Source organism: Anser cygnoides, chromosome Z (assembly GCF_040182565.1).
Source record: "Anser cygnoides isolate HZ-2024a breed goose chromosome Z, Taihu_goose_T2T_genome, whole genome shotgun sequence".
In the NCBI taxonomy this organism is placed as follows: Eukaryota; Metazoa; Chordata; class Aves; order Anseriformes; family Anatidae; genus Anser; species Anser cygnoides.
This window is the reverse complement of record NC_089912.1, coordinates 39,668,612-39,683,784: the sequence shown is the minus strand read 5'-3', so window position 1 is coordinate 39,683,784 and position 15,173 is coordinate 39,668,612. Positions and strand designations below refer to the sequence as shown.

The 15,173-nt window shown below is 40.3% G+C and overlaps 1 protein-coding gene across 3 annotated transcripts in view; it reads right to left on the bottom strand.

The window, feature by feature from the left end:
* The window catches only part of CNTNAP4 (contactin associated protein family member 4), a 269,217-nt gene that overhangs the window by 78,569 nt on the left and 175,475 nt on the right, over positions 1 to 15,173 (bottom strand). For all 3 annotated transcript variants that reach the window (XM_066988102.1, XM_066988100.1, XM_066988101.1), the window contains exon 4: positions 14,985 to 15,132. In XM_066988102.1, the coding sequence (XP_066844203.1) occupies positions 14,985 to 15,132 (148 nt within the window). The remainder of the gene's footprint in view (positions 1 to 14,984; positions 15,133 to 15,173) is intronic.

The following is a 15,173-nucleotide window of genomic DNA, read 5'->3' as shown; positions in this document are numbered from 1 at the left end:
AGGTTTGGGGACACATGAGATGGGGGAAGTCTGACCAGTATGAAGACCGAGGCAAGGAAGTTTTTAAGTACCTCTGCCTTCTCCTCATCTGTTGTTACAATTTCTCTGTCTTCATTTGTCAGAGGTGATACGCTCTCTTCAGTCTTTCTTTTGTGGCCAATGTACCTGTAGAACCCCTTCTTGTTATTCTTTGAATCCCTTGCCAAATTTAGTTCTGTCAGTGCCTTGGCTTTCCTGCTCCCATCCCTGCACATATGGACAGCATTTCTGTCTCTTCCCAAGGCATGTGGCCCTGTTTCTACCGTCTGTGCATTTCCGTCTTTTGCCTCAGTCTGACTGGCAGGTCCTTGCTCAGCCATCCCAGTTTTCTGCCCTCCCTGATTGCTTTATAACACAGGGGAATGGAGAGTTACTGTGCTCTAAGGAAAAAAATCCTTGACGGGTTGCCAGCTCTGATGTGATCCTCTGTCCCTAAGGACTGTGTCCCATGAGATTTCATCCACTAATTCTTTGAACAGCTGGAAGCTCGCTCTTCCAAAATTCAAGGTCCTGACTTTTCTCTTAGCCAGGCCTATATCCCTTAAGATCACAAACTCAAATGGGGCATGGTCACTGCAGCCCAGACTACCTCCAGTCTTAACCTCTTTCATAAGCTCTTCTGCATTGGTGAGCACCAGGTCCAGTACCGCTTCTCCTCTGGTTGGTTTGACTAACACCTGAATGAGGAAGTTGTCCTCAGTGGACTCCATGAGTCTCCTGGATTGCTTACTTCCCACCACATGGCTTTCCTGGCAAAAATCTGGGTGGTTGAAATCCCCCAGGAGGATGAGAGTCTCTGAGCATGATGCTTCTTGTAGTTGAAGCAAGAAGGTCTTTTCAACAGGCTCCTCTTGATAAGGTGGCCTGTAGTAGACCCCAACCACAGGATGTCCTTTGTTGGTCTGGTCCTTAATTTTCACCCACAGGCTCTCAACCTGCTCTTGGCTTTCTCTCAGAGGGAACTCTTCACAGTCTATCCATTTCTTAACAGAGGGCAACAAACCCGCTCTTACGTCACTGCCTGTCTCACTTGTAAAGTTTTAGCCCTCCGTTTCAATATTCCAGCTGTGTGAATCATCCCACCGCATTTCTGTGATAATAATTAGATCATAGTTTTCTAATTGCACTGTCACTTCCAGCTCCTGCTTGCTTCCCATGCTGCATGGATTGGTGTAGAGGCACTTCAGCTGGGCTAAGGGCCATGTTGCCTTTTTAGAGGAGTCCTTCCTAATACCTGTGGGATGATTCACAGGTGTTTTCCTACCATTTCTAAAGCACTGGCATTCAGTGTTTCTCTTACACTTACAGGTACATCCCCTCTCCCCCACCAAATGTAGTTTAAAGCCCTGATAATGAGTCTGGCCAGCTTGCTGCCCAAAACACTCTTGCCCCATTTGATTAGGTGTGCCCCATCCCGTGGCAGCATGTCCAGTCTCTCAAAAGCACACCTGAGATCATAGAACCCAAAATCTTGATCATGGCACCAGCTATGCAGCCACTCATTTAAGTTATCCATATACTGCCTCCCCTGCGGGTCCCAGTCTCTAACTGGGAGGATTGAGGAGAACAGTACTTGTGCTCCTGATCCCTTCAGCATTTTTCCAAGGGACATAAAGTCCCTTTTGATGTTTCATAGCCTCCTTTTTGAGGCCTCAGTTGTCCCTACTTGAAAAAACAGGAATGGGTGATAGTCCTTGATAGGCTTGATCAAGCTTCGTAGCCTCTTTGTGATGTCACAAATAGAGGCCTCAGGCAGGCAGCAAACCTCTCCTGAGATACTGTCTGGCTGGCAAATGGGTGCCTCATGCCTCTCAGAACAGAATCATCATTTACCAACACACTGTGCTTTTTTTTTTTTATAAAACTGGTTCTTAAAGAAATGGTATGTTGGTATGTTGGTCTACCTTTTTAAAGTTGCCCTTTCCTGGGTCTTGACCATTACCACTGTTGTTGTTGGCATCCACTCCTTTTTTGAGCCCCAGAGCATGGTATCTGTTGTGTAGGGGCACTTCAGGGGCAAGGGGGAGATTCTTAACTCCGCACAAAACAAAGACAAGGATCCAGCCACTCATGGCTTGTGAGTACATCAGTTCTGCTGATTTCAGGTTGGAAACCATTTTATCCCTCCCTTGAGTGGATTTAAGACAAGGCTGTTGCTCAGCCCCCACCAGTGTCGATACCATGTGTCGATTTTGGAACTTCTGCTCTCACGATTTTTAGGAATCTCTCCTGACTGCCACTACCTTTCAAAGATAAATGATACAGACCCCAAATTGACCTTGGCAGTTCCCTCAGGATTCTTAGTCACTCCCCATTAGGTCCATTGGTTTACATATCTCAAATTTGTTTATGTGTTTCCTAACCTAATCCTCCTCCACTGAGGCTCTCCTGTGCTCTGTACTTTTCTCCTGGGCCTTCAAGTACCTGAGATTCCTGAAATCAAGACTTAGCAGCAAATGTTTAAGAGGGCATTGAGTACCTTGGCCTTGTCCATGTCTTTTACTACCAGATCCCATGTCCCCAGTGCTCAGCAGTGGATCCACATTTTTCCTAGTCTTCTTTTTACTGCTGTATACCTGTAGAATCACTTCTTATTGTCTTGCATGTCCTTTAACAGATTCAAATGCAAGTGTGCTTTGGCTTTCCTAACAAAACCCCTGCATGCTTAGACAATGTCTCTGTACTCCTTCTGCATCACCTGACCATGTTTCCACCTCTTGTACACTTGCTTTTAGTGTCTGAGATCATTTAGAAGTTTCTTGCTCATCCATAGTGACCTTTATTTGATTTTCTGTTTGGATGGACGTTTCTTGAGCTTGGAGGAAATGATCCTTTAAAATCAACCAGGATCTCTCTTCTTTCTGTGACCATCTTCTATGTCACTCTTCCAATTATGTCTCCGAGCATGAAAAAAAAAAATTAAAAAATTGCTCTCCTGAAGATCAGGACTGTTATGTTGCTGTCTGTCTTCTTCTCTTCTTTCAGGATCTTGAGCATCACAATCTCATGGTTGTCATAACCAAGGATGTCCTTACTTTTACATCCCCAATCAGTGTTTCTTCGTCTGTAAGTATGAGGCCAGAAGAGAATATCATTTGGTCAGCTGTTTGGTCATTTGCATTGGGGAATTATTATCAAAGAATTCCATAAAAGACTTGCATTGTTTATTCCTTTCTGTGCTTTCCCTCCAAAAGATATCAGTGTGATTAAAGTCCCCAATTAGGATGAGAACCTAAGACTTCTTCCAGTTGTCTGAAGAAGGCCTCATCTATTTCTCCCATATCAGGCAGTCTATACCACACATCCACCACAATGCCAGCATTGTGCTGACATTTGGTCTGCCATCTAATCTCATATTAACACTGATATAGCTCATCAACAGTACCCAGGAAGAGATTCATTTATCCCTGCTGCTCTCATAACATAAATGACAATTGCCCTCCTCACTGCCCTGGGTGATCCTGTTTAAACAGCCTGTATGCATCCATGGCACCACTCCAGTCATGCGAACTATCTCAACGTGTATTTTTGGTCACGATGAGGTTGTAGTACTCAACTACACGAAGACCTCAGTTCTTTCTCTGTGCTCACTATGTTGTGTATGTTAGCATGCAGGTACTTCAGGGAGGTGTCCACTTGTGTTGATTTCACAGGCAAAGTGTTAAAACATTCCCCATCATGCCATCCTCAGAGCAGCAATTCCCTGCTTGTGTGCCTGCATTTGAAATGTTCATTCCTGAGCCGTGGTTTGTTGTTTTCAATGTATCTTTTCCACATCACCCTGCAGCCTCTGCTTTTCAAGTCTGTGACTTCTTCACTTGATTTTGGATCATCATCTCGCTCCCTCATCATTTCTAGTTTAGAGCTCTCAAAAGCTTTGCTACTCTGTTGGAAAACATGCTTTTGCTCTACATGGTCAAGTGGACCTGTCTCTTCTTCCTAGCAGCCCTTGATCCTCAAAGAGTGTCCTAAAGATGTTAAAGCTGAAACGTTGTTGCTGATACAAACTGCACAAGATTCACAGGATTTGCTTACTCTTCCTCAAGTACTGCTCTCTTAACAGCAGAAGCAAGGAAGTAATATAAAAGAATATCTGTCAAAATCATTACAGATTGAATGAAACACACACAAAGGAAGAGATAACACTATAGAGTATTTGCAGTTCATAAGAAGAAAAATGTAATTGTCCTTGAAATATACATTTGTGAAGTAAATGAAGATGTAAAAGACATTTATTTTTCAACTGACTGCTTTACTTCTTCCAAGACAGTGGAAACCCCCATTATCTATTTACTAATTTTACTAAATTAAAAAAAGTGTATAAATGTATAAATATATATATGCACATATATATATACACACACACACACATATATATAATACATATATTTCTCCAAATTGTCAGCATGGAAATGAACTCCATTCAAATTAACTACAGTATTTAAAGTCAGCTATTTATGTTCCATTTTCAAGAACTCTTGCCAAAAGAATGCAGCTATGTTCTGTAGTATATAGTTCCTTGATTTTCCATATATCTTGATAATGTACATTTTATGAAGAATTAATTTATGAAGTGTACAATGAATAAATATTACATTCTACTTAAAAATAAATTCTAGGTTTAATATTTTACTTCATTATGTAACTAAATGAATATAGATGGTAAAAGCATTTATCAATTTCAAATTTAAATAATGGATGTAAATCTAATAACTTCGATAAAAAGTTCAATAACATAACTTTGTATATTGTCATGTGTATATCAAATCAGCTATATAGGTGTATTCTTATGAGGTACTAATAACAGTAGGGTTTGTTTGTTTGTTTGTTTTGGGAACATACTCTTGCTATAAGTTAATGAGACAAAAGTATAAATGACATTTATCCCTGGTCTCTAAAATCCCCTTCACTGTTCTGCAGCACTAGTTCTGAAGAAGCAAAATCAACTCAGCAAAATTTGGAAAATAACAAAAACAAATCTCCCCACCAACATGCATGAATGAAGATTGTGAAAAGACTACAGAGGCTGAGCAAAATGTTATAAAATTTCTCACACATGCTCTGATTCCACCATCTGTTCATCACCACTAAAAATAAATTGAAAGTTGTGAGAGGTAAAGCTTGGATCTACTGAAGTGTTATCAAGACAGAAAGAATGAGCCCAAATACCCAAGGTGTCATAATGCTTTCCTGCTTCATTTTTGCTAACTACTACCAGCTTTGAATAGTCTCTAGATTTGAACATCAATCTCTATGCACTTTCTGTGTTCCACAGAATCACAGAATGGTTAAGGTTGGAAGGAAGCTCTGGAGGTCATCTAGTCTGATGATCTTTCCAAGCAGGGTCACCTTAGAGCACTCTGTACAGGACTGCATCCAGATGAGTTTTGAATATCTCCAGACTAGAAGACTCCACAGCCTCTCTGGGCAACCTGTTCCGGTGTTTGGATATCCTCACAAAAAGGAGTGTTTTCTTACAGGTTATAAATAAGGAAAATATAAAAAGTTGATTCACTTTATGAGTTTTTTTTATTTCCACAGTTTAAAATATCAAAATCCTTAGTAAACTGTGAAAATATCTTTGAAAATTATGAAATGCCTTTGAGAAGCTGGAAATCCTGGAAGCCTACTCATACATCATAGGATCAGATATTTTAGTGGTCTTGAGCAAACGTTTTGGTTGCAATAGCTTTCTTTGGAATATGCTGATTTGTTTGTTTTTGATCTTTTCACTTAGTGCAATAGTTCAGCTAATGCTCCGCGAGGTAAGACTCCAAACAATGCAAACTGTCTGTCATTTTTAACTGTTTCTAGGTATCCTTATTCCTGGCCAATTATATTTAAAAAAAAAAAAAAAAAAAGAGAGAGAAATCTGGACCTTGACAGTTTGGGAAAGCAGATGTGAGAAGGTACATGAAGTTCAAAAAAGTCAGGTAAATCAAGACATAATTATTGCTTTAAACAAAGCCTTTAGGAAATAAATAAATAAACAAACATATACATGAATAAATAAATGACGGGTTAAAATTATTCATAATAATTTAAACTATATAATCACAATAATTTATACATTATCTTAAATTAATATATAAATCATATAGAAGCATTCCAGCAGTTGGACTCAATGATCATTGTAATGATCCTTCTAACTTGGAATATTCTATCATCCTAATATTCTATATATAATTATATATAGAATATAGTCTTAAATATTCACAAACATCTAAAATAAACTATTGTGCAAGACATTATCTGGCTCATTTAATACAGTGAGGACTCTGGCAGAGGGTTTGCGTAAAAAACCTTGTGTAAAAAAACTTGTCAAAGTACCTATGACACTTGCTTTGAGTCATTGCATCAGACAACATTTTAATATACACAGCATATTTATTTCCCAAATATCAATTTCCTAAAATTGTTTAAAACATGACATAGACAGTGAGATTGAGTGCACCCTCAGTAAATTTACAGATGACACCAAGCTGAGTGGTGTGGTTGATACTATAGAAGGAAGGGATGGCATCCAAAGGGGCCTGTACAAGCTTGAGAAGTGGGCTCACTTGAACCGCATGAGATTCAACAAGTCCAAGGTGGCACTCCTGGGTTGGGGCAATCCAGGACATGAGTACAGAATGGGAGAAAAATTCATTGACAGCAGCCCTGAAGAGAAGGGCTTGTGGGTTCCGATGTGTCAAAAGCTTGACTCGAGCCAGAAGTGCATACTTGCAACCCAGAAGGCCAACTGAATCCTGGGCTCCATCAAAAGAGGAGTGACCAGCAGGTTGAGGCAGGTGATTGTCCCCCTTTACTCTGACCTTGTGAAGCCCCACTTGGAGTACTGTGTGTAGGTCTGGGGCCCCCAAGCACAAGAAGGATGTGGATCTGTTTGAACAGGTCCACAGCGCGGCCATGAAGATGATCTAGGGGGTAGAGCACCTTTCCTACGTAGAAACTCCGAGAGAGCTGGGCCTGTTCAGCCTACAGAAGAGAAGGCTCCGGGCTGACCTCGTCACAACTTTTCAGTACTCAAATGGGGTTTATAGAAAAAGACGAAGAACAACTTTTTGTTAAGGCAGATAATGACAGAACAAGGTTGAATGGTTAAACTAAAAGAGGGGAGATTTAAATTAGAGATTAGGAGGAAATTCTTCACGCAGATGGTGGTGAGTCGCTGGAACAGGTTGCCCAGAGAGGATGTGGAAGCCTCATCCCTGGAGATGTTCAAAACCAGGCTGGATGAGGTCCTGGGCAACCTGATCTAATGGGTGGCATCCCTACCCATGGCAGGGGGGTTAGAACTATATGATCTATGAGGTCCCTTCCAACCCAAGTCATTCCATGATTCTATGACCTGAGGGTCCTGTTAGACACCAAGCTGAACATGGGTTAGCAGTGTGCCCTTGCAGCAGAATAGGCTCATGGTATACTGGGCTGCATTAGACAAAGCATTGTCAACAGATAGAGGGAGGTAATACTTCCTCTCTCCTCAGGACTGCTGAAACCACACTTGAGTACCGCGTCCAATTCAGAGACCTCCAGTACAAGAGACATGAAATTCCTGAACAGTGACCAGTGAAAGGCCAGGAATATGGTGGGAACTGGAACCTCTTTCCTGTGAGGAAAGGCTGAGAGAGTGGGGAATGCTTAGTCTGGAGAAGAGAAGGCTCAGGGGTATCTTATCAATATATATGTAAATAGTTGAAGGGATGGTGCAAAAGGATGTAGCCAGGCCTTTTTCAGTGGTGGCCAGAGACAGGAGAGGTGTCAGTGTTCACAAACTGAAACACAGGAGGTTCCTTCTGAATATCAGGAAACACTTCTCTGTTCAAGTGACTGAGCACTGTCACAAGTTGCCCAGAGAGGTTGTGGAGATTGCCTCCTTGGAAATATTCAAAAGCCAACTAGACATGGCCCTGAGCTACTGGCTCTAGGTGGTTATTGGTTTGAGCAGGGGTGTTGGACCAGCTGACCTCCAGAGATTCCTTCCAACCTAAAACATTCTGTGATTTTTTGAAAACATCCTGCCTGCCTGTTCTTAACCCAGGAAGCCACAGGAAGAATTCCAGTCCCAGCAGCTCCACTGCATCCAGTTACCATGGCTACTTATTACTGCTTACACCGAAAACAATGCAGAGAAGAAGAAAGAAAACTAAGGAACATTACTGACAGAGAGAATGAGAAAGACAAGAATTACATGTGGAAAATACAGGGGAGCTCATTTAATGTTGCATGTAACTCCATAACTGACTACCTAATTGACTATTGTTAAGAGGCAAAAATTGAATGACTTTTTTTTTTTTTTTCTGGATGTATGCTTAACAAACATATAAAATGTGACAGTTTTTGGCCTTAAAGAGTTTATAGTCAAAAATGGATCCTGTATTAAAAATAAATAAGTAAATAAATACATGGAAATATATTAACCTTGCAATAATGTGTTATATCCAATGAATGTCTATCAAAGATATCACTAACATAAAGTCAGTAGATAAAGATAAAACATTAGTACTGATGATATGAAACTAAGGTATTTAGAGCAGGTATTTGCCTGGCATATTACAGAACAGGGAATTTGAGAGCAGTGCCAACAAATGTCCTGTAAGTATTATTTTACTAAGACAGTAATTACCTCTTTTGAGTATAACAAACACATACTTTTCAGTATCATACTGTGGAGTAGTGAGATTGACCTCACATCATCTTTGTAGTTTTAGTTTTATTTGTACAACTTGCAACGAAGAAGACTGAAGTTGCTACATTTTCACTTCACACACACACACACACAAAAATAAATAAAAAAAATAAAAAATAAAAAACCTCACACCATTAATACAGACACAATCTTAACCAGCCTGAAGAAAACTTCCATATTTGTATCACTATCACATTCTTTATGTAGTTTATTAGAGTAGATAACAGATGAAGTAAATATTCTTAATTTAAACTCTTCTTAATAGCTAAATGAATTGTCATTGTTTGTTGTTGTTGTTTTTTTGTTTGTTTGTTTGTTTTCTTACATAATCTACCTATAGGATCAATCCTGTGGCAAACAAGTAACGTACAATAAGATACATAAAACAACAACGAAAACAACAACAAAAAACACATAATTTTCCTCTAAAGCAGTTACTGTCCCCACCAAATGAATTGTGTAAGTTCTCATTGTGCATATATATATTCATAACATAGACACTGTCTTCTTTTTATCCTAGAGACTTTTAAGTTTTCAGTTTGCACAATGGCAATAAGGACAACAGGGATATCACACAAGAGAGACATAAGATCTATTGCAAGGTGTGATAGAGAAAATTACAGGAGTAAATGAACACAGTGAAACTCTAGATTTTAGGCAGGTGAGAAAGCCAAAGCTTCAGTTTGGAAATGTTTTGTGAACAAGAGACTGAAGAAGGACATAAATGTTGTTGAATGCATAAGGTACAGGGCCGGGAAGAAGAAAAGCTGATTATTTGTTACTGATGATCAATGGCAGGAAAGAATGCAGTCCTTATACCAGAGAAGAAACAGGGGGGACTCACATGAATGTTCACCTGAAAATGAAAAAAGTTCAGCCCCATTTTTTTTTATTAAAAAATAAAGAATAATAAATAAATTAACAAACAAACCAACAAATCAATAAATAAAGTTGTCTTGGCACCGAAAACTGTGGAGGAAGTTGAATCTTGAATTTGACAGTTTAAGCAGTGTCATTAGTTTGTGCTAGGAATAAGCAATATTCGCAGGAAAAAAGAAAAAAAGAAAAAAAGAAAAAAAAAAACATCGTAGAATCATAGAATCATTCAGGTTGGAAAAGATCTCTAAGATTACCTAGTCCAACCTTTAACCTAGTGCTCAAGTCTAAACTAGTCTTAGACTAAAAGTCTAAGTACTAAACCATGAAAGTAAATTCTAAATCTACATATTTCTTGAAGACCTCCAGGGATGCTGACCCAATCGCTTCCCTGGGCACCCTCTTTTAATGTCGCACAACCCTCTGAGTAAAGAAATTTCTCCTAATATCCAACCTAAGCCTTTCCTGATGCAACTTGAGGCCATTTCCCCTATTCCTATCACTTGGAGCTTGGGAGAAACTCCACCTCACTACAACCTCTTTTAAGGTAATTCTAAATTACAATAAGGTCTGCCCTGAGCCTTCTCTTCTCCTAGCTAAAAACAAACAAACAAACAAACAAACAAAAACAAAAAAAACCCAGCTCCCTCAGCTGCTCCTCTTAAGACTTGTTTTCTAGACCCTTCACCATCTTTGTTGCCCTCTTTTGGACATGTTCCAGCACCTCAATGTCCTTGTCATAGTGAGGGACACAAAACTGAACACAGTATTCAAGGTCTGGCCTCACCAGCACTGAGTATGGAAGGACAATCACTTTCCTAGTCCTGCTGGCCACACTGTTCCTGATACAAGACATGATGCTCTTGGCCTTCTTGGCCGTCTGAGCACACTCCTGGCTCATATTCAGCCAGCTATCAACCAGCACCCCCAGGTCGCTTTCCACCAGGTAGCTTTCCAGCCACGCTTCCGCAAGCCTGTAGCAATGCATGGGGTTGTTTTGTCCCCAGTGCAGAACCTAGCACTTAGACTTGTTGAACTTCATACAGTTGGCCTCAGTCCATCAGTCCAGCCTTTCCAGACCTCTCTGCCGAACCTGCCTTCCCTTGAGCAGATTGATGGTCACATCTAATTTGGTGTCATCATCTGCAAACTTACTGAGGGTGCACTTGATCCCCTCATCCAGATCATTGATAAAAATATTGAAGAGATCTGGCACCAATACTGAGCCCTGGGGACAGCTCTACTGACACTTTTAACTGGATTTAACTCCATTTACCACAATTCCTTGGGCCACCCAGACAGTTTTTAATCCAACAAAGCATACACCCGTCCAAGCCTTAGGCAGCCAGCCTCTTCAGAAGAATTCTGTGGAAAGCAATGTCAAAAGCCTTACTGACGTCTAGTTAGACCACATCCACAGCCTTTCCCTCACGCACTCATGATATCCTCAGATGTCACTGAGGTGTTCTGTGCATTTTCAGGAATAGGCTTCTCCTGTCCTTCTCCTGGCATGAACAATCTGCTTTCTGGGATGAGACTGTTTACCTAATTTCTCCAGTGACCTATTCTCCTACAGTCTGAGATTTTCAGTATCCTTAGTTTATGTTCCTTTACTCATTTTACAAAGCTGCATCACAGATGTAATTTACTGAAGTTAAATTTAAAATGATAGATCTGATACTAATGAATAGATGTAAAAGACAGCTAGCTATATGTAGAATGTTCAGAAGAGATCAGCTGAGCAAAGCATAACTTAAATTGAAAAAAAAAAAAAGTTAAGAGATGAAAATACTTAGGAAGTTAAAGAGACTGCTTAAAAATAAACTCTGATTCCTTTATGGAGAAAATATATGACGAATGAAATGGTAAACAATTTGCTAAGAGAAATACTTTTCGAAAGTCTAGGGATGAAGAAATACAACAGGAATACAACAGGAATCATAGAATATGCCATGCTGAAAGGGATTCACAAGGATCATACTGTCCAACTCCTGGATCTGCAAAGGACCACTCAAGAATATGTCTGAGAGTGTTGTCTAAATGCTTCTTGAACTCTGACAGGCTCGGTGCCATGACCACTTCCCTGGGGAGCCTGTTCCAGTGGCTGACGACCACCTTGGCAATGAAACTTTTCCTAATATTCAGCCTGAAACTCTCTGTTGTAGCTTCATACCATTCCCTCGGGTCCTATTACAATCACCAGACCATAGAGATCAGCACGTGCACCTCTGTTGTGATGGGGTCTCCCCTCAGTCTCCTCTTCTCTAGGCTGAACAAACCAAGTGAATTCAGACAGTTCTCATATATCTTGCCCTCCAGACCCTTTACCATATGTGCTGCCCTCATTTGGATGCTCCCTAACAGTTTTATGTCTTTGTTATAGTGTGGTACCCAAAACTGCACACAAAACTCGAGGTGAGGCCACACCAACATGGAGTAGAGTGGGACAATCACTGGCTAGCCATGATGTGCTTGATGCGCTCCAGGATACAGTTGGCCCTTTTGGCTGTCAGAACACACTTCTGACTCGTATTCAACTTGCTGTTTACCAAAGATTCCTTTCTGTGGGGCTGCTCTCCAGGCTCTCATACCCCAGTTTGCATACATATCTAGAATTGCCCTGTGACAGGTGCAGAACCTAGCATTTACTCTTGTTAAATTTGATACAGTTGGTGATTGCCCAGTCCTCTAATTTTTCAAGATCTCTCTGAAAGGCGTCTCTACCCTTGATGGAATCAACAGCTCCTCCAAATTTAAAGTCATCTGCAAACTTACTCAGTGTAACTTGAAGTTCTACATACAAGTCATTTATGAAATCATTAAAGAGAACTGGCCCTAAAATGGAGCCCTGGAGAACCCACTAGTGACTGGCCACCAGCCTGCTATAACCCCATTTACTTTAATTCATTGAGCCTTACCCATCATCCAATTGTCCACCCATCACATTACGCATTTATCTGGCTGTATGCTGAACATTTTTTTTTTTCCCCAGAATAATACTGAGAGAAACCTTAATGAAAGCTTTACTGAAATCCAAAAAATTACAATCTACTGGCTCCCCTTTGTACAGCTGCATAAGTGAACTTGTCATAAAAGGAAACTAAGTTCCTTGAAAAGGGCCTTCCCCTCACGAACCCATGTTGGCTCTCACCAATGACCACATTGTACTTTGTGTGTTTATTACTAACTCCCAGAATAATTTTCTCCATAATTTTACCAGGCCCTGAAGTGAGACTGACAGGCCGGTATTTGCCATCTCTTCTGTCTTACCCTTCCTGAAAATTGGAACAATGTTTGCCAGATTCCTGTCAAATGAGACCTCTCCAGATTCCCAAGAACATTGGAAAAAGGTCTTGCAATAACAACAGCCAGCTGTCTGAGTACCCTGGTATGAATCCAACTGGGCCTCGCAGACTTATATGCATCCAGATGGAGCAGCAAGTCCCACACAAGTTCAGAGTTGGCTGGGAGTTTATCTTTACCACAGTCACAGTCCTCCAACTGAGATTTCCAGGTGTCCCAGGGACCATCACTGGTGTTGAAGACAGGGGCAAAGATGGCATTACACGTCTCTACTTTGTCTATGCTCCTATTTGTGAGGTGACCATCCTCATGAAGTAATGGACCAATGTTACTTGGTCCATTATTTTGTCCCTCCCTTTGCTGTTAACATATTATAAATAAATAAATAAATGAATAAAATTAAAGATTAAAAACTTTAATTGGTCTCTGGCTGCACGAACAGCAGCCAGCTCTCCCTACAAACAGCATCCCTATAGTCCTCCTGTGTCACACAACCTCACTTCCAGTGGCCATACAATTTATTTTTCCAACTAAGCTCTGTAATAAGATCCATGCTCAGCAAAGCCAACCTTCTGCTTCTTCTCCTTGACTTCTGACATTTTGGAATTGTTTGTTATTGTGCTCTTAAGAAGAGGTATTTAAAAAGGGACCAACACTGATCGACACTAATTCCTTCAAATGCAGTTTCTCAGGGAATCTTGCAAACTAGTTCAGCAAGCAGCTTGAACTCTGCTCTCCCCACATCCAGGGTTGAAGTTTTCATGGCAGTTTTCCTCCTGTCACCAAAGATTTTAAACTCAACTACTTCCTGGTCATTATGGCCAAGGTGGCCATCAATTGCCACTTCACCCATGAGACCCTGTCTGTGTACAAGCAGAAGATCTAGGAGGACACCTTCCCTAGTCATCTCCCTTAGTAGCTGTACCAATAAGTTATCACCAAGATGTTTTAGGAATCTCCTCAACCTGCTTATATCAGCCTTGTGGTACACCTAGTTCATGCCTGGCAAGTTGATTTCCCCCAAAAGGACTGCAGCTGATCTAGAGGTAAAGTTCCCTAAAGAATATTTCATTGATGTCATCATCACGGCTGGGTGGTCTATAGTAGACTCCCACAATGACATCCCCTTTATTTGCTTTATTTGCTTTTCCCTTACCCAGAGGGTCTCATCCATGCCATCACCAACTGCAAGCTCCATACACTCCAGCCCCTCCATTACATATATCGTCACCACCCCACCTTGCCTGCCCTGCCTATCCCTCCTGAAGAACCTATGACTTTGCACGAGGTTTTACTTATACCAATGATGTTGTAGCTCTGGGACTGATCCAAGGCTTCTAGCTACTCTTGCTTGTTTTTCATGATGCATGTATTGATGTAGAAGCATTTCAAATGTGCTTCACTGTACCCAGCACCCCACGGAGTGGACTAAAAGTTTTCACTAGCCTGCAGTCTCTCAGGAAAAGTTATAATGTCTAGCAAATCAATATAAAAGTAACAGTCAAGCCTTTGCCTGTCAAATGCAGAATCAATTTTTTTTTTTGTTGTTATTGACATAAAATCTACTGTAAACATACCACTTAAACAAATATCATCTTTGAAGTATCCTTCAACTGTGTAGAATCATCCCTTATTTGTGGTTGTATCTACTTGTACTGTTATTGACTCAAGACCAAGATTAGACATATTTAAAGCTGTAAACATTTTCAACATTTTCTCTTCAAGTAGAAAGCACGCTATGCTAAAACACAATTTTATTTATTTATTTATTTATTTAGGTGGTGGTGGTGGTGTCTCTTTTTTGTTTGTTTACGAATATCAGAAAAAGAATTTTCAGTAAATTAGTTATTGAATTACATTTATGTGCCACTCATTCCAACACAGAAGGAGCTGGAAAATAAGCATTACATATTGCTAGATGATGCAGAAACAGTGAAGTCTGCACATAAACCTATTAAATTGTTTATATGCAATATTAAAACTAAGCTTAGAATTATACTTTCAAGTGTAATTGATGTAGCAAAATACAAAAATTAATGGATGTTTCATTTAGCTGATTCCGCAAAACACTTACTGTACATGCATCCATACACTTCGATGCGCATTCCGATTCTACCATTGGGATTCCAGTCCAAAGGCACAAAGCGGAGAAATCTTGCTTTAATGGAATGCTGAAGTCTGTAATATACAACACTATCTGCATTTGTGTTTCCAGAAAATGCCTAGAAGAAAACAAAATATAGATCAGTCACATCCATATCGA